The sequence below is a fragment of the Cervus canadensis genome, chromosome 22 (genome assembly GCF_019320065.1).
Source record: "Cervus canadensis isolate Bull #8, Minnesota chromosome 22, ASM1932006v1, whole genome shotgun sequence".
NCBI classification, from domain to species: Eukaryota; Metazoa; Chordata; class Mammalia; order Artiodactyla; family Cervidae; genus Cervus; species Cervus canadensis.
Window position 1 is genome coordinate 47,020,491 of NC_057407.1, and position 20,793 is coordinate 47,041,283.

At 40.3% G+C, this 20,793-nt stretch overlaps 1 protein-coding gene across 1 annotated transcript in view; it reads left to right on the forward strand.

The window, feature by feature from the left end:
• The window catches only part of SCN11A (sodium voltage-gated channel alpha subunit 11), a 139,451-nt gene that overhangs the window by 116,078 nt on the left and 2,580 nt on the right, over nt 1-20,793 (forward strand). Inside the window, exons 27-28 of the mRNA XM_043442313.1 lie at nt 8,150-8,254; nt 15,245-15,515. Coding sequence (XP_043298248.1) covers nt 8,150-8,254; nt 15,245-15,515 — 376 coding nt within the window. The remainder of the gene's footprint in view (nt 1-8,149; nt 8,255-15,244; nt 15,516-20,793) is intronic.

Here is a 20,793-nt window from a genome sequence, read left to right on the forward strand (position 1 = left end):
GTGGGCACCCTTGTCTTGTTCCTGATTTCAGGGGAAATGCTTTCAATTTTTCACCATTGAGGGTGATGCTTGCTGTGGGTTTGTCATATATAGCTTTTATTATGTTGAGGTATGTTCCTTCTATTCCTGCTTTTTGGAGAGTTTTAATCATAAATGAGTGTTGAATTTTGTCAAAGGCTTTCTCTGCATCTATTGAGATAATCATATGGTTTTTATCTTTCAATTTGTTAATGTGGTGTATTACATTGATTGATTTGCGGATATTAAAGAATCCTTGCATTCCTGGGATAAAGCCCACTTGGTCATGGTGTATGATTTTTTTAATATGTTGTTGGATTCTGTTTGCTAGAATTTTGTTATGGATTTTTGCATCTATGTTCATCAGTGATATTGGCCTGTAGTTTTCTTTTTTTGTGGCATCTTTGTCTGGTTTTGGAATTAGGGTGATGGTGGCCTCATAGAATGAGTTTGGAAGCTTACCTTCATCTGCAATTTTTCTGGAAGAGTTTGAGTAAGATAGGTGTTAGCTCCTCTCTAAATTTTTGGTAGAATTCAGCTGTGAAGCCATCTGGTCCTGGGCTTTTGTTTGCTGGAAGATTTTTGATGACAGTTTCGATTTCCTTGCTTGTGAGGGGTCTGTTAAGATCTTCTATTTCTTCCTGGTTCAGTTTTGGAAAGTTATACTTTTCTAAGAATTTGTCCATTTCATCCAAGTTGTCCATTTTAATTGCAATAGAGCTGCTGGTAAGTGTCTCTATGATCCTTTGTATTTTCAGTGTTGTTCTGTTGTGACCCTTCCATGTTTCATTTATGAAATTTTGTTAATTTGGTTTTTTCTCGCTCTTTGGTTTTCTTATGAGTCTTGCCTAATGGTTTGTCAATTTTGTTTATTTTTTTTCAAAAAACCAAGCTTTAGCTTTTGTTGAATTTTTGCTTATGGTCTCTTTAGTTTCTTTTTGCATTTATTTCTGTCCCCTGATTTTTAAGATTTCTTTCCTTTCTGCTAACCCTGGGGTTCTTCATTTCTTCTTCTCTAGTTGCTTTAGGTGTAGAGTTAGGTTTTTATTTGGTTTTTTTCTTGTTTCTGTGATTGTAAGCCTTGTAATGCTATGACCTTCCCCTTAGCACTGCTTTTACAGTGTCCCATAGGTTTTGGGTTGTTGTGTTTTCATTTTCATTCATTTCTATGCATATTTTGATTTCTTTTTTGATTTCTTCTATGATTTGTTGGTTATTCAGAAGCGTGTTATTTAGCCTCCATATGTTTGAAGTTTTAACAATTTTTTTCCTGTAATTGAGATCTAATCTTACTGCAAAAAAAAAAAAAAAGATGACTTGAATGATTTCAATTTTTTTGAATTTTCCAAGACTAGATTTATGGCCCAGGATGTGATCTATTCTGGAGAAGGTTCCGTGTGCACTTGAGAAAAGGTGAAGTTGATTGTTTTGGGGTGAAATGTCCTATAGATATCAATTAGGTCTAGCTGGTCCATTGTGTCATTTAAGGTTTGTGTTTCCTTGTTAATTTTCTGTTTAGTTGATCTATCCATGGTTGTGAGTGGGGTATTAAAGTCTCCACTATTATTGTGTTACTATTAATTTCCTCTTTCATACTCGTTAGTGTTTCCCTTACATATGCGGTGCTCCTATGTTGGTGCATATATATTTGTAATTGTTATATCTTCTTCTTGGATTGATCCTTTGATCATTATGTAGTGTCCTTCTTTGTCTCTTTTCACATCCTTTATTTGAAAGTCTATTTTATCTGATATGAGTATTGCGACTCCTGCTTTCTTTTGGTCTCCGTTTGCGTGAAATATTTTTTTCCAGCCCTTCACTTTTAGTCTGTATGTGTCTCTTGCTTTGAGGTGGGTCTCTTGTAGACAGCATATATAGGGGTCTTGTTTTTGTATCCATTCAGCCAATCTTTGTCTTTTGGTTGGGGCATTCAACCCATTTACATTTAGGGTAATTATTGATAGGTGTGGTCCCGTTGCCATTTACTTTGTTGTTTTGGGTTCACGTTTATACAACCTTTCTGCATTTCCTGTCTAGAGAAGATCCTTTAGCATTTGTTGAAGAGCTGGTTTGCTGGTGCTGAATTCTCTCAGCTTTTGCTTATCTGTAAAGCTTTTGAATTCTCCTTCATATCTGAATGAGATCCTTGCTGGATACAGTAATCTAGGTTGTAGGTTATTCTCTTTCATTACTTTCAGTACGTCCTGCCATTCCCTTCTGGCCTGGAGGGTTTCTATTGATAGATCAGCTGTTATCCTTATGGGGATCCCTTTGTTTGTTATTTGTTGTTTCTCCCTTGTTGCTTTTAATATTTGTTCTTTGTGTTTGATCTTTGTTAATTTGATTAATATGTGTCTTGGGGTGTTTCGCCTTGGGTTTATCCTGTTTGGGACTCTCTGGGCTTCTTGGACTTGGGTGGCTATTTCCTTCCCCATTTTAGGGAAGTTTTCAGCTATTATCTCCTCGAGTATTTTCTCATGGCCTTTCTTTTTGTCTTCTTCTTCTGGAATTCCTATGATTCGAATGTTGGGGCGTTTCACATTGTCCCAGAGGTCCCTGAGGTTGTCCTCATTTCTTTTGATCCTTTCTTCTTTTTCCCTCTCTGCTTCATTTATTTCCACCATTTTATCTTCTATCTCACTTATCCTATCTTCTGCTTCCGTTAGTCTACTCTTGGTTCCCTCCAAAGTGTTTTTGATCTCATTCATTGCATTATTCATTTTCAATTGACTCTTTTTTATTTCTTCTAGGTCTTTATTAAACAGTTCTTGTATCTTTTCAATCTTTGTCTCCAGGCTATTTATCTGTAACTCCATTTTGTTTTCAAGATTTTGGATCATTTTTATTATCATTATCCTAAATTCTTTTTCAGGTAGATTCCCTATCTCCTCCTCTTTTGTTTGACTTGGTGGGCATTTTTCATGTTCCTTTACCTGTTGGGTATTTCTTTGCCTCTTCATCTTGTTTAGATTGCTGTGTCTGGAGTGGGCTCTCTGTATTCTGGAGGTCTGTGGTTCCTTTTTATTGTGGAGGATTTACCCCTTGGGTGGGGTTAGACGATTGGCTTCTCAAGGTTTCCTGGTTAGGGAAGCTTGCGTCAGTGTTCTGGTGCGTGGAATTTGATTTCTTCTCTTTGGAGAGCAATGGAGTGCCCAGTAATGAGTTTTGAGATGGGTCTATGTGTTAGGTGTGTCCTTGGGCAGCCTGTATGTTGATGTTCAGGGCTATGTTCCTGCGTTGCTGGAGAATTTGCGTGGTATGTCTTGCTCTAAACCTTATTGGCTCTTGGGTGATGGTTGGTTTCAGTGTAGGTATGGAGGCTTTTGGACGGTCACTTATTACTTAAAGTTCCATGTAGTCAGGAGTTTTCTGGTGTTCTCAGGTTTTGGGCTTAAGTCTCCTGCCTCTGGATTTTAGTTTTATTCTTCCTGTAGTCTCAGGACTTCTCCAACTATACAGCACTGATAAGAAAACTTCTAGGTTAATGGCAAAAAGATTCTCCCCCGTTAGGGACACCCAGAGAGGTTCACAGAGTTACATGAAGAAGAGGAGAGGGAGGAGGGAGATAGAGATGAGCAGGAGGAGAAAAAGGGGGACTCAAGAGGAGAGAGACAGATCTACGCAGCTGTCTGTTCCCAGAGTGTTCTCCATAGCCCAGTCACCTACAAAGATTCACAGAATTGGATTGGGAAGAGAAGGGGAAAGGAGGAAATAGAGGTGTTCTGAGGTAGAAAACAGAGAGTCAAGATTGGGAGAGAATAATCTTCGGTTTAAAAATAGGGCTTCTCTTCTTCTTTTTTTTTTTGTAAGGTTATAGTGTATTGAAAATGAAAATTAAGGAGTAGTAGAGGAGTACTAGAGGACTTTAAAAGAAATAAGAGAAAAAGAAAAATAGAAAATAGAAGAGAAAAAGGAAAGAAAAAAAAGAAGAGAAAAAAAAGAAAAGAAAAAAAGAAAAAAAAAATTTTTTTTCCCTAATTAAAAAAATCGTAAAAATCTATGGAAATGAAAGTTAAGGAGTAATGGGGGAGTAATAGGGGATTTTAAAGGAAAATAAAAGAGAAAAAATAAAAAAAGAAAAAAAAAAGAAAAAAGTAAAATTATATCTAGGAGTTTCTCTGGAGCTGTTGCGGTCAGTGTGGGTTCGGCTCAGTTTCAGATAGCTCCTCGTTCCAGCTTACACTTCTCGATATCTACAGGCCCCTTCCGGTGTAGTCGGTGTTTTCTAGAGGGATTTTAATCTGTTGCACCAGTCCCTTCTGAAGCGGTTCCCTTTGTTTATTTGGCTTCTGTTTGCCGGTCTCTTCAGAGCCTCATTTCCGCCCTGACACAGGCGGGCAGAGGTGGACTCTTATTCAGGTAGCTAGTTCCGTCGCGCTGCGGGAAGGGAGGGGCTGGTGCCGCAGGGAGGGGCTTGTGCCGCGGGGACGGGCTGGCGCTGCTGGGAGGGGCTGGCGCTGCTGGGAGGGGCTGACGCTGCTTTCTCCGTCTGCGCTGCTCAGGCTCCCGGCTGCTCTATATGGAGCGCGGCCCGCGCTGCGTGAGGTTCCAGCCCTCCGGTGTTCCACAAAAGCGCAGAGCGAAAAGCTGCGCCTGCTCTCTGTGCCTTCCCCGTCAGAGCGGTCCAGGCAGCCAGGGGCTTGGTGGGCGCACTCTCCCCAGGTGTGGCGCGCCCCCTCCCTTCCGCGGACCCAGTTTCAGTTTCCTCTGGCGCCAGTCGGGTCCGCGCGCCTTCAGCCCTCCGCGTCCCCAGCCCCAGTCCCCGCCCGCGCCGGTCGGGTGCCTGCGCCCTGTGTCTCTTCCCCTCCCCCCTGCCTCCTGCCTCCGGCGGGGCTGGGCCTGTCCGCAGCCTGCGAGCTCTTCTCTGGATTTTCTCGGTCTCTTTGTTCTGCGAATGGCCGGCAGTGTGTTCGGGCCGGTTAATTTACTCTCTCTCCTTTGGTTCAAGTTGGCAACTCACAGACGCTCCCTCCGATTGTCCTCAGGGCACTCAGGCCCGGACCCTACTCCAAGCAATGCCACTTAAGATTCCCTTCCCGGGACGGATCTCCGTCCTTAGCTCTTTTGTCTCACTTTTTATCTTTTATATTTTGTCCTACCTCCTTTCGAAGACAATGGGCTGCTTTTCTGGGCGCCTGATGACCTTAGCTAGCGATCAGAAGTTGTTTTGCGAAGTTTGCTCTGCGTTCAGTTATTCTTTTGATGAATTTGTAGGAGAGAAAGTGGTCTGCCCGTCCTACTCCTCCGCCATCTTGGCTCCTCCTCCCAGAACATACCTCTTTTTAAACATAACTACAATTCCATGATCACATCTAAAAAGTTTAATATGAGTTCTTTAAATTCATCAAAAATCCAGTCAATGTTCAAATTTCCTCCAGTCTTTTATATTCTCAAAATATTTATTCATTCTTTAACTGATTAGTTGATTGATTGTATTTAAAGTTTGCTTCTTTTCAAATTAGGATTCAAATCAGGTCCTTGCACTGGATGACTGACTTCCTTGCTCCCGGGATTGACAGTATGTTCTAGGCATTGTTTTTACACTTTTTGTTCCAGATCTGGAATCAGCCATTTCTTTAGGGAGTTCTGGGAGGTAGGGTTCTAAGATCACAATCTAGAATGCTCATTGTGGTTATTTTGGGACTTTGTCAGTGGACAGAGCTACTTCAAATTTAGGACTACAAGGTTTTCATTTAACCAGTACATCTGTATCTCCTCTTTTCCACACTGAGAAAACTGGTTCTTGTGGGTACAGAATGTGATAGCCTTTAAAATTTCCATAGCTGTTCATTTTATTTATCTCACAACACACAAAGGGCAGTCTCGTAATAATAGTATTAACACTATCATGATGTATATGATTACTGAAGATAGTTAATGTCTGCCAGGCATCCAGAAAAAACCTGATTAACTTCTAGGGCTGGGTTGTTGGTTTATTTATTTATTTATTTATTTTTGCTGTGGCAAAATGCTCATAACATCAGATTTATCATCTTATGCATTTTTAATGTACAGCTCAGTGGTGTTAAATACATTCATAATGTTGTGCAACCATCATCATCATCCATCTCTATAACTCTTCATCTTGTAAAACTGAAACCCTACACCCATTAAGCCATAACTCCCCGTACTTCCCACCAGCCCCTGACAGCTCCCATTCTACTTTCTGTCTTTATGATTTTAACTGTTCTAAGCATCTCGTGTAAGTGGAATCATGCAGTACTTGTCTTTCTGTGAGTAGCTTACTTCATTTAGCATAATGTCCTTAAGGTTCATGCATGTTGTTGCATATTGCAGAATTTCCTTCTTGTTTAAGGCTATGTATATATCATGTCTTGCTCTTTCATCCGTGTATTGATGGACAGTTGGGTTTCTTCCATGTTTTAGTTAATGTGAATAAAAGTCCTATGAACATGGGTGTGCAAACATCTCTTTGAGACCCTGCTTTGATTCTTTTAGGTCTATATAGACGTGGAATTGCTGTATCATATGGTGATATGTACAATATACAAAGTTTCTAATTTCTCTACATTCTCACGGACACTTGTTCGCTGTTTTGTTGATAGTAGCTATTCTAATGGATGTGAGGTGATATATCATTTCGGTTTTGATTTGCATTTCCCTAATGATTAGTGACACTGAAAATTTTTTCAGCCATACAATATGGCTTATTGGCCATTTGTATATCTTCTTTAGAGAAATATCTATTCAAACCTTTTGCCCTTTTAAAAATCAGGTTGTCTGTCTTTTTGTTTTTATATTTTCAGAGTCCTCTATATAATATTAATCTCTTATTGGATGTATGATTTTCAAATATTTTCCCACTCTGTGTGTTGCCTTTTTACTTCATTGAGAGTGTCTCTGATGCCCCAAAATTTAAAACTATGAAGTCCAATTGGTTTGTTTTTCCTTTTGCCTTTTGTGTCATATCCAAGAAATCATTACCAAATCTAATGCTTTGAAGCTTTTGTTCTGTGTTTTATTCTGAGAATTTTATTGTTCTAGATATTACATTTATGTCTTTGATCCATTTTGAGTTAATTTTTGTATATGGTGTTAGGTAATGATTCAGCTTCATTCTTTTGTATGTTGATATCCAGTTTTCCTGGTGCCATTTGTTGGAAAGACTATTCTGGGACTGTATTTTTTGGTCCATACTGGTGGTGTAAATTTAAACCCCACACCCTCATCAAGGCAGGCTTGGATTCACAAGTTCTCAGTGAAGGGTATAGACTAAGACGATGTCCTGGTTGTCTTCTCTCCCCAGCAGATATGTTTGGTTTTCTTCTTCACTCTGTAATGGCAGCACTTGGAGAATTCCATTACCAACACACAGGGTTCTTGGGCTAACCCCACTGTCTTTTCCCTATGACCCCCTTGTACTTATTAAATCCTAAGACTCTCATTTTTGCAGAAGTTAGCAAGTGTTCTTAGGCCAGCCATGACTTCAGGACTAATTTACTACTCTTTTTTTCTTCTCTCTTGATTTTCAGATGATGGAAATTTTCCTTACTTTTTGGGCAAGTTCAGCTATGTCTTTTAAAAGTAATTCTGTTCTATTTTATCCAGCATTTCTAGATGTTTTACCACTTCTCCCACCCTAATTTCATGAAAATCCTCCTTCACATTTCTGTTCTTTATTACTCAGTGGTGAAGACACTTAAAGCTCTCTAATTTTTTTTGGCAAGAATGGCTCTAAACAGATGTCTTTGGAAATTTTATTAGTGATATATGCATTCATATATTTAAGAGAATTTTAGTTGTCACTTTTTAGGAGTTTTCATTTAGATTTTTATTACTAATATCTATGTTTGTTCCACTGTAGTTTGATTTACACAACTTGAAGTATGTTCAGCTTTTGTAAAGTTTCTGTGGGTGTTTGCAAAGAATTTGTAGTCTTATTTATATTATAAAAAGAGAAATATAACTGATAAAAGTAACATTTCTCCCTTATTCCTTAATTTAAACCCTGTTTCCTTTAGGCCCTTCCTTAGAGTCTCATTCTGCTTCAAATTGGAATTTTAGGATTTGTTGATAGAAATGCAATATAACTTTAAAACTATTTCTGAAAATTCAGAATTCATTTCCAAAAATCTGTTAATGATAATTAGCTCTCATCTTCTCCACATACTTAGGTGGCCAAGATGTCTTTCTGACAGAAGAACAGAAGAAATACTATAATGCAATGAAAAAATTAGGATCCAAAAAACCTCAAAGGCCCGTTCCAAGGCCTCGGGTGAGAGCGCTTGATTGATTCTAAATACATGGATGCATTAAGTGGTTATGAGGAACTCAGACGTCTGCAGTGCCATTCTCTTTAATTTTTAAATTTATAGATTTGACCTAAGAACTCTATATGAGCCAAGGTACACTGGCGTATGACTTGAGTTCTTAGGAAAATGAGACATTCGGATTCAATAGTAAATGCCTGGGCAACACCTTAAATTTACTTTTTTGTGAGCATGCGAGAGCTGCTCGGGCTTCCCAGGTGGCATTATTGGTAAAGAACCCGCCTGCCAATGCGGAAAACGTAAGAGATGCGGGTTTGATCCTGGGGTCGGGAAGATACCCTGGAGGAGGGCACAGCAACTCACTCCAGTATTCTTGCCTGGAGAATGCCATGGCCAGAGGAGCTTGGCAGGCTGCAGTCCATAGGGTTGCAAAGAATCAGACATTACTGAAGCAACTTGGCGTGCGTGCATGCACGAGAGCTGCTCGGTATATCCTCATTACAGTGATGTGAATGTAGCAGCTTGTTTGAATGTAATCTTGGCCAATTTAAAATGCATTTATAATATATTTTACCACCTTTCTCTGGTGTGAAATTGAGGTCACGCATACTCACTTCCACTTCACAAGTATTTATGATAAACTTTCTATCTTAGGAGCGGACACACTTTTTCTGTAAAAGGCCAGGCAGTAAATATTTTAAGCTTTACAGGCCATGTGGTTTCTGCTATTACTACTCAACTTTGATGTTGTAACACAAAAGCAATCATTATAGATAGAGAACAAATGTTCTTGGCGGTGCACCAGTATAACTTTATTTATAAACATCAAAATTTGGATTTCATGTAATTTTCATGTGTCAAAATTTTATTCTTTTTGAGTTTTTTGCCCCAAAACTCATTCTGAGTAAAGCCTATTCAGAGCTCATGGGCTGTACTAAAATAGCTGAGGGACCAGATTTGGCCTTTGGGCCACAGTGTGCTGAACCCTGACTTACGAGGTACTTACAGGGCTGCTCTGTGCTTACAGTCCATTGAGGGGCTGGGATTTGAGAGCATTAGATTATAAAGTCATACAACAGGCACAGCTGGTAGTTCTGAGAAGTGAGTTTGGAGGCTTTCAAGACAAGGAGGGTCAGGGGTACCGAAAAGTCTGAGAAAGCAGTATGGAAGAGGGGCTTGATATCTGATGCATGTAGAGGACTTGGAGATTTTCATTCAAACATGAGGTCCCAAATTATCAAAGTGAAAGTGAAAGTTGCTTAGTCATGTCCGACTCTTTGTCATCCCATGGACTATAGAGTCCATGGAATTCTCCAGGCCAGAATACTGGAGTGGGTAGCCTTTCCCTTCTCCAGGGGATCTTCCCAATCCAGGGATCGAATCCAGGTCTCCCACATTGCAGGCAGATTCTTTACCAGTTGAGCCACAAGGGAAGCCCAAGAATACTGGAGTGGGTAGCCTAAACCTTCTCCAGCTGGGCCTTCCTGACCTAGGAATCGAACTGGGGTCTCCTGCATTGCAGGTGGATTCTTTCCCAATTGAGCTATGAGGGAAGCCCTAAATTATCAAAGGTATGTTTAATTTCCTGCTATTCCCAGCAATCAGAATAGAGCCTAGCATTATGTACATTTTCAATGATTTGTTGAATAAAGAAGTATGTTTTAGGGCACAAAATCCATCCCACTAGGTTTAAACATTTGTGTTGCACTAAAAATGTCTATAAATGTCAGGACAAGTGTTTAGAATTTATACAATGAAAAATTTTTACAAAAAGTTTAATGATAAAATTATATTTGTAGAGTTTTCATCTGACAACAGTATGTGGAACTTAAATTTACCTAAGTCAAATCTAGCTTTTAAGTACCATACTCATTTTCTAGTACTAATTTCACTTTGAAGTGACTTCACAAGGACAGAAATGGTAAAGACCTAACAGAAGCAGAAGAGATTAAGAAAAAGTGGCAAGAATACATAGAAGAACTATACAAAAAAAGTCTTAATGACCCAGGTAACCATGATGATGTGGTCACTCACCTGGAGCCAGACTTCCAAGAATGTGAGGTCATGTGGACCTTAAGAAGCATTACTACAAACAAAGCTAGTGGAGGTGATAGAATTTCAGCTGAGCTATTTCAAATCCTAAAAGATGATGCTGTTGAAGTGTTGCACTCAATATGCACTCATCCATGGCCACAAGACTGGAAAAGTCAGTTTTCATTCCAATCCCAAAGAAAGTTCCAGTTATGCTTATTTCACATGCTAGCAAGGTTATGCTCAGAATCCTTCAAGCTAGGCTTCAGCAGTTTGTGAACCAAGAACTTCCAGATGTTCAAGCTGGATTTAGAAAAGGCAGAGGAACCAGGGATCAAATTGCCAACATTCGCTGGACCAGGGAGAAAGCAAAGGAATTCCAGAAAAACATCTACTTCTGCTTCAGTGACTATGCTAAAGCCTTTGATAGAGATGGGAGTACCAGACCACCTTACCTGTCTCCTGAGAAACCAGGTCAAGAAAGAAGCATCAGTTAGAACTGGACATGGAATGACTGACTGGTTCCAAATGGGGAAAGAAGTATGACAAGGCTGTATATGGTCACCCTGCTCATTTAACTTTGATGTGGAAGCTACAGTTCATGGGCCCACAGAGTTGGACATGACTGAGTGACTAAGCACAGCACAGAGTGAAAGTGAAAATTGCTCAGCCGTGCCCAACTCTCTGCTACCCCATGGACTACACAGTCCATGGAATTCTCCAGGCCAGAATACTGGAGTGGGTAGCCTTTCCCTTCTCCAGGGGATCTTCCCAACCCAGGGATCGAACCCCGGTCTCCTGCACTGCAGGTGGATTCTTTACCAGCTGAGCCACAAGGGAAGCCCAGGAATACTGGAGGGGGTAGCCTATCCCTTCTCCAACAGATCTTCCCATCCCAGGAATTGAACCGGGATGTCCTGCACTGTCAGTGGATTCTTTACCAACTACGCTATCAGGGAAGCCCACAGCACAGAGTACATCATGCAAAATGCCAGGCTGGATGAATCACAAAGTGGAATCAGGATTGCTGGGAGAAATATCAGCAACCTCAGATATGCAGATGATACCACTCTAATGGCAGAAAGTGAAGAGGAACTAAAGAGCCTCTTGATGAGGGTGCAAGAGGAGAGTGAAAAAGCTGACTTGAAATTCAACATTGAAAAAATCATGACATCCAGTCCTATCATTTCATGGAAAATAGAAGGGGAATAAGTGGAAGCAGTGACAAATTTTATTTTCTTGGGCTCTCAAATCACCATGGACAGAGACTGCAGTCATAAAATTAAAAGATGCTTGTTCCTTGGAAGGAAAGCTATGACAAACCTAGACAGGGTATTAAAAAGCAGAGACATCACTTTGCCAACAAGGTCTCTATAGTCAGAGCTATGGTTTTCCCAGTAGTCATACATGGATGTGAGAGTTGAACCATAAAGAAGACTGAGCGCTGAAGAATTGATGCTTTCAAATTGTGTCGCTAGAGAAAACTCTTGAGAGTCCCTTTGACTGCAAAGAGATCAAACCAGTCAATCCTAAGGGAAATCAACCCTGAATACTCATTGGAAGGACTGATGCTGAAATTGAAACTCTAATACTTTGACCACCTGATGCAAAGAGCTGACTCATTGGAAATGACCCTGATCCTGGGAAAGATTGAAAGCAAAAGGAGAAAGGGATGGCAGAGAACAAGATGGTTGGATGGCATCAGTGAGTCAATGGACATGAATTTGAGCAAACTCCAGGAGATAGTGAAGGACAGAAGGAGCCTGGCATGCTACAGTTCATGGGGTCACAAAGAGTCAGACATGAGTTAGTGACTGAACAACAGCAAACACTTTGAAGTTCTTATTTAAACTTGAGCCAACAAGAAAGGCAAAGAGAATTTTTGTTTATATGTGCATGATATGCAACCATTGATTCAGTACCAGTTGGTCGCAGATTTGAAGTTTATTAAAAGACTCATGAGACACCCATTTACTGGTTTGTTTCGTGAGGGATGTGGAGCTGGCAGTGCAGCACACAGCTGAACAGAAGCTGCAGTGACACATGTGCCGCTCCTAGGCCTCTGCACTGCACTGGGCTTCCAGGCGGCTCAGTGGTGAGAGGACCCACCTGCCGATGCAGGCAGAGGCACAGGAGACACAGTTTCTATCCCTGGATTGGAAAGATCCCCTGGAGGGGGAAATGACAACCCACTGCAGTATTCTTGCCTGGCTGGGAAAATCCCATGGACAGAGCAGCCTGGCAGGCTGCAGTCCCTGGAGTTGCAAAGAGTTGGACGTGACTGAGCACACAACACACATACTGCACTGGACATGTCAGAATGCAAGAGATGAACTTGAAGTGGGCATGGACTGCTTTCCCACAGGGATGCCGCCACCTCCATTCCTAACTATCTGTTATAGCTTGTTTGTTGCCTGTCTCATCGGGGAGTAGGTGTTACCCCAGAGACATTCCTGCATGGCTCACCAATCATGGCTTCACAGTGAGTGATTCCGACAACCAAGTGCAGCTCACCAGTTAATGCCAAGCATTTATCTTAAACTCTATATTCCAGAGAGCAGTGTTGCATGAGGTAAACCCCAAAACCCTATCCCCTGGTGTCCGAATTTGAGCTTAGACTTTGAATCAGCTGTTAGCCCTTAACTGGGCTTCCAAGGTGGTGCAAATGGTAAAGCATTCGCCTGCCAATGAAGGAGACACAAGAGACATGAGTCCAGTGCCTGGGTCAAGAAGATCCCCTGGAGAAGGAAGTGGTACTCCACTCCAGTATTCTTGCCTGGGAAATCCTATGGCCAGAGGAGCCTGGTGGGCCCCAGTCCACAGGATCACGAAGAGTCAGACACGACTGAGCATGTATAGGCTAGACACGCTAGCCCTTAACTCCCCAGAGATTTTTTTTTTAATTTCTAAAGTCTACATATTATCTTTTGACCTTTGGAGTAGCAACTCCGTAGAGAGGGAAGTACAGCTGTTTTAACCTGAAAAGTGATGGATATTCTTTCCAGCAGTAAGACCAAGGGCTCTGGAATCATTTCTACCTAAAGCATTCCCACAAGGTAGCTTCATTACAGGCTTTAAAAATTATCCTGAGGTATAGAAGTCACTATAAAATGACATAGAATGTATGTATAATACATTAAAATACATAGAATGTATCTTAAAATAACATAGATTTTTTTTTGATCCTCTACCACATTTGGTAGCTTATATTTTTAATTTCCTCCACTTTCTAAATTATTAGAGTTGAACTGTAAGGCCAGTGCTTACCATGCCCTTATATTTATTCTCAGCCCTTATTCTGCTTTCTTGGAGAGTATCCTTAAAAGTAATGTTTCTCAAGGTCCTTTCTGACTTCCCAGTTGCATTCTCACACAGGAAAGGCATTTGACTTTCACGTTTCTTCTCCAGACTCCTTGATAAAAGTTTTAGAGCTCCTGAAGCAAAGTTTGAAAGACATCAACTTACATGTGATATCCTTCTACTGCTGTTCCAACCCTTTTCTTCTCATTGCCCTTGCTCTCCCATAGTGACAGCATTCATTCTCTTGATGTTAGTTCATATCAGTACTGATGCCATAGAACTCCACATTTGCTTTCCAGCTCTCTGCCTGAACTCCAGACCCATACCTCTATCTGCCCATGTCCCTTGGATGTCCCACTGGGCACTTCAAACTCCAGGGTGCCCAGGACACATCCATCATCTCCCCACCAAACTCCTCATCTGCTGTTCTCCAGTTGATTGAATGCACCAACAAGCAGAAATTATAACCTCAGCCTTAACTTTCCCACAGCCTACTCCATTAGAACACTCTTGGACTCCTGCTTCTACTTCCATATTAGTTCTTAAACCTAAAAACTCATGTCTTTCTCTACTGTTATGACCACAAAATATCATCTTTTGCCTGGATTACCCTAACAGATGCCTGGGGCTGTAGACATGAATTCTTAGGGGTCTGTGCATTTTCTAAATAGAATGCTATGTGCATACTTTGATTAGATGATATATAATATGAAATAATCTAATATATACATATGGTGTATATATATATATATTAGATTATACATAAACAAACAATGTATAGTCAAGCATACCATACAATATCAGTGTCTGAGTTTGTGCTAAAGAACAGTTTCCACTTAAGCAAACAACCAAGTAGTGCCTTATAGAGATAATTAAAGAAAATAGTGGAGTAGTTGAGTCATTGCACTGCACGTGGTAGATAAGGCATGGAAACTTGAGTTAGAACCTGTACTAGAGCAATCAGCACACCTTTACTTTGGAGCAGGCCATCCATGTACGAAACAATATGCAAGTTCACCATCAGTACTAATGTGAAATAATCAGTTTTTCTGTTTTCAGTTTTAGTAATCACTGGATTAGAGTCCCATTTATCTAGCCTTATTGTCAAGTGAACAGCAATTAGAAAATTGACTTTCAAGAATTGCTTGAATACAGTGTTTTGGTTGAATATAGGTTCTGATTATTCTAAACTAACAAATGGAGCCTTGGAGATGTTAATTCTGTCTTGTCCAACAAAAGTATGTGAGCAAGTATCCTCTGCATTAATATTATTAAAGTCAAAAATACAGAAGTAGGTGAAATATACAGACCAAAGTTCATTTTTTTAATGATTAAACCCAACATGAATTATTTTATTTCAGCAAAAACAAATCATCCACCACATCAAAGTTATGTTGTTACTAAAAATTTACGTATTTATTTAGTTTCAAAATGGGATTAAAGCTATATGTCTACATTTTAAAACCAGTTTCTAATTAAATTTAATGAAATTAAATGAAAAATATCTTTTAGAAGAATTTCTTGCCCCTTTAAAAAGTGTGCATTTTCCAAGAAACTACTTTAATTGTAAGAGAGGGCAAGTGCTATTGTATGTGCCTTTTAATGTATGTGATTTCATTCCTACAACTCCAAATGATCTATGATTCCTTTTTATTTTTCCTCAGAACAAGTGCCAAGGTTTTGTGTTTGACTTCGTCACACACCAGGTCTTTGACGTCATTATCATCATCCTCATTCTCCTCAACATGCTTAGCATGATGGCTGAATCACATGACCAGTCAGAAGCCACGAAGCATTTACTTGATCGTCTCAACCTGGCCTTTGTGGTCATCTTTGGATTTGAGTGTCTCATCAAAATCTTTGCTTTGAGGCAATACTACTTCACCAATGGCTGGAATTTATTTGACTGTGTGATCTTGGGCCTTTCTATTGTTAGTAAGTAAAATTGGCAACCCAGAGGGGCTTTCATCTGAGAGCCAGAAGTAAACTTGTAAATCTTATCATTTGAAATTTTGTCCAGAGTATCCACAGAGCAGAAAATTAAATTTAATGTGGTTTTTGAAAAAAAAAAAAAATAGATGAATGAATGCCATTGTCTTTGGGGAGTTGCTAGAAGATACAGAGTAATTTTCACTCCCTTGACTATCTACACAATTGAAATAGAGTTAAGTAATTATGTGGATCATTTATTCAGTGGGGATAGATGAAATTAAGATGACTTAGAAGTTTTTGTGAGGCTACCTGCTTTATCCAGGGAATTGAGTCAAAGTTCCATTTTCTTCTACAACTATAAGGCCTAAAGAGCATTTCTTGTTTTAAGGATTTGGCATTTAGTTTCCATGTTTTTCCCTAGTTCAAAATCCTTGTGGATGTCAGATCACAATTACTGTGTCCCAGTGACATTGCTGGGCCTTCCCTTACCTCCTCCTTATAGAGGGCCTCCATGGCTCAACGTGTATGGGGCTTGTAAGAGTGTCTCATAAGGACAAATAGTGCTTTTTTTGTGTGCTGAATCTCATGTTAAATTATAGTGGAAACTACATAGTGTGTCAGCTGCTTCGGTTTCACTCACCAACTAGCTTCACTCTATAATCACTATATTTTTCTTAACTGCAGACAGAAATTAACCTTAAGGTTTATAGAAGAATAGGGAGAAAAAGAGGGTTATTGCCATACACCTTTCCATGAAACATATACACACACATGCACGTACATTAACTTCGAAGTTAAATTCTTCATGACTAAGCTGTAAGATTTTACTCTGGGTTTTTGAAGTCTGCTTTAATTAAACTGATAATTTAACTATAATTGCGTATAACTACCTATGGGTTCTTCCCATTGTTCAAAGAGCATGAAGGCAGTGAAAATGAATTTCACAAGTGGAAGCTTTTGTTTTATCTCAGAAAGGATGCAATAAACAGACTTGCTGGATCAAAATATTTTGGTTCTTAACACGATAGCAGCAGTGCAGATGTGTCAGGGACCAAGAAAATGGTACAGTTCATAGTCTGTTCTACTTTTTAGCCATGGAAACTTATGTAGATAAGGCTTAGTAATAGATCTTTTGATATACTTATGGTTTAATAGACTGTTAATCTTTATTAGTCAGTTTCAAGCACAAGTCCTGGTGAAATTGACAGCAGCAATAAAGTTAGAAAATCATGATGAGTCTGGGGCAACCGCCTGAGCACTTAAAGAGCTCTTCCTCCAATATGCACAGAGCAGCTCATTCATTCCACTGTTTGCTGAACTTTTCCCAGGCAGTGCCAGGCATTGTAGAGTTCACGGTAACTGAAGGAGGTCGCCATTACCCCTACCATACAGCCAATAGCCTACCATAGAGACTGAAGACTCTAGGACTGGGCCGCCTCAGGCCAAAGTACAGGTAGAAATCACAGCCCCTCCCATCAGCAGAAAATTGGATTAAAGATTAACTGAGCAAGGTACCGGAGAAGGCAATGGACAAAGGAGCCCGGTGCAGGCTACAGTCCATGGGGTCGCTAAGAGTTGGACACGACTGAACGACTTCACTTTCACTTTTCACTTTCCTGCATTGGAGAAGGAAATGGCAACCCACTCCAGTGTTCTTGCCTGGAGAATCCCAGGGACGGCAGAGCCTGGTGGGCTGCCGTCTATGGGGTCACACAGAGTCAGACACTACTGAAGCGACTTAGCAGCAGCAGAGCAAGGTACAGCCCTCCAGAGCAAGACCCAGTCTTCCCTGCAGCCAGTCCCTCCTATCAGGAAGCTTACACAAACTCTTACCCTCATCCCTCAGAGGGCAGACAGAATGAAAACCACAATCACAGAAAACTAACCAAAATGATCACATGGATCACAGCCTTGTATAACTCAGTGAAACTATGAGCCATGCTGTGTAGGGCCACCCAAGACAAATGAGTCATGGTGAGTTCTAACAAAATGTGGTCCACTGGAGAAGGGAATGGCAAATCACTTCAACATTCTTACCTTGAGAACCCCATAAACAGTATGAAAAGGCAAAAAGATATGACACTGAAAGATAAACACCGACTCCACCCCCAGGCCAGTAGATGTCCAATATGCTACTGGAGAGGAGTGGAGAAATAGCTCCAAAAGGAATAAAGAGGCTTAGCCAAAACAGAAATGATGCCCAGTTGTGGATGTGTCTGGTGGTGAAAGTAAAGTCTGGTGCTATAAAGAACAGTATTGCATAGGAACCTGGAACGTTAGGTCCGTGAATCAAGGTAAATTGGAAGTGGTCAAACAGGAGATGGCAAGGGTCAACATTGACATTTTAGGAATCAATGAATTAAAATGGACCAGAGTGGGCGAATTTAATTCAGATGACCCTTATATCTGCTACTACGGGCAAGAATCCCTTAGACGAAATGGGGTAGCCCTCAAAGTCAACTAAAGTATCTGAAATGCACTACTTGGGTGCATTCTCAAAAATGGCAGAATAATCTCTGTTCATTTCCAAGGCAAACTGTTCAACATGACAGTAATCCAAGTCTGTGCCCTAACCACTGTGCTGAAGAGTATAAAGTTGAATGCTTCCATGAAGACCTACAAGACCTTCTAGAACTAACACCAAAAAAAATGTCCTTTTCATCATAGGGGGCTAGAATGCAAAAGTAGGAAGTCAAGTTATACCTGGAGTAACAGGCAAGTTTGACCTCAGAGTACAAAATGAATCAGGGAAAAGACTAACAGAGTTTTTCCAAGAGAATGCTCTGGTCATAGCAAACACCCTTTTCCAACAACACAAGAGACAACTGTACACATGGACGTCACCAGATGGTCAATACTGAAATTAGGTTGATTATATTATTTGTAGCTGAAGATGGAGAAACTCTATATCATTAGCAAAAACAAGACAGGGAGCTAACTGTGGCTCAGATCATAGCTCTGTAAAATTCAGACTTAAATTGAAGTAAGTAGGGAAAACTACTAGACCATTCAGGTATGACCTAAATCAAATCCCTTATGATTAAACAGTGAAAGTGACAAGTAGATTCAAGGGATTAGATCTGACAGACAGAGTGCCTGAAGAACTATGGACAGAGATTTGTAACATTGTACAGGAGGCAGTGATCAAAACCATCCCCAAGAAAAAGAAAGGCAACAAGGCAAAATGGTTGTCTGAGGAGGCCTTACAAATAGTTGAGAAGAGAAGCGAAAGACAAAGGAGAAATGGAAAGATATATCCATCTGAATTCAGAGTTCCAGAGAATAGCAAGGAGAGATAAGAAAGCCTTCCTAAGTGATTATTGCAAAGAAATAGAGGAAAACAACAGAATGGGAAAGACTAAAGATCGCTTTAAGAAAGTTAGAGATACCAAGGGAACATTTCATGAAAAGAAAGGCACAATAAAAGAAAGAAACAGTATGGACCTAATAGAAGCAGAAGAGATTAAGAAGAGCTGGCAAGAATACACAGAAGAACTATACAAAAATGATCTTCGTGACACAGATAACCACGATGGTGTGATCATCATCTAGAGCCAGACATCCTGAAGTCCAAAGTCAAATAGGCCTTAGGAAGCATTACTACAAACAAAGCTAATAGGGGTGATGGAATTCTGTCTGAGCTATTTAAAATCCTAAAAGATGATGCTGTGAAAGTGCTGCACTCAGTATGTCAGCAAATTTGGAAAACTCAACTGTGGCCCCAGGACTGGAAAAGGTCAGTTTTTATTCCAATCCCAAAGAAGGGCAATGTCAAAGAACGTTCAAACTACCATACAATTACACTCATTTTACGTGTTAGCAAGGTTATGCTTAAAATCCTTCAAGCTAGGCTCCAGCAGCACGTGAACTGAGAACTTCTCGGTGTACAAACTGGGTTTAGGAAAGTCAGAGGAATCAGAGATCAAATTGCCAACATCTGTTGAATCATAGAAAAAGCAGGGGAATTCTGGAAAAATATCTACTTCTGCTTCGCTGACTACGCTAAAACCTTTGAGGATCACAACAAATTGTGGACAATTCTACAAGAGATATAGGAGTACCAGACCACCTTACTTGCCTCCTGGGAAACCTGTATGCAGGTCAAGAAGCAATAGTTATAACCGGACATGGAACAACTAACTGCTTCAAAAGGAATATGTCGAGGCTATACATTGTCACCCCCTGCTTATTTAACTTATGTGCAGAGTACATCATGTGAAATGCTGGGCTGGATGAAGCACAGCTGGAATCAAAATTGCTGGGAGAAATATCTATAACTTCAGATATGCAAATAATACCACCCTAATGGCAGAAAGTGAACAGAAACTAAAGAGCCTCTTGAAGGTGAAAGAAGAGAGTGAAAAAGTTGACTTAAGAATTCAACATTCAAAAAATGAAGATTATGGCATCCAGTCCCATAACTTCATGCCAAATAGATGGGGGAAAAATGAAAACAATGACAGAGTTTATTTTCTCGGGCTCACAAATCGCTGCAGATAGTGACTGCTACCATGAAATTAAAAGATGCTTGCTCCTTGGAAGAAAAGCTATGACAAAACTAGACAGTGTATTAAAAAGCAGAGACATCACTTTGCTGACAAAGGTCCTTATAATCAAAACTATGGTTTTTCCAGTAGTCAACGCATGCATATGAGAGTTGGACCATAAAGAAGGCCGAGTGTTGAAGAATTGATGCTTTCAAACTATGGTGCTAGAGAAGACGCTAGAGAGTCTCTTGGACAGTCAAGAGATCAAACCAGTCAATCCTAAAGGAAATCAACCCTGAACATTCATTGGAAGAACTGATGCTGAAGCTGAAGCTCCAGTACTTTGGCCACCTGATTCAAAGAGCGACTCATTGGAAAAGACCCTAATGCTGGGAAAGATTGAAGGCAGGAGGAGAAGTGGGTGACACAGGATGAGATGGTTGGATGACATCACCAACTCAATGGTCATGAGTTTGAGCAAAGTCTGGGAGATAGTGAAGGACAGGGAAACCTGGCATGCTGCAGTCTATGGAGTCACAAAGAATTGGACATGACTGAGTGACTGAACAACAACAAAATTAAGACTTACCACATTAAGGAATCAGAAAAAGACCGAGAAATTAATTGAACCCCAAATCACTTGCTGCACGAAAGAACTGAGCTCACAGGAAAGACAAATTACTGTGAGCTTGATTACTCAAAGAAATATTCACAGAGGAAGTGGACCTTAAAGGAGGGACCTCCTCCAGTTGTTGCTGAAATGGTAGAAGTTCCACATCTCAAAAAAATTGGTT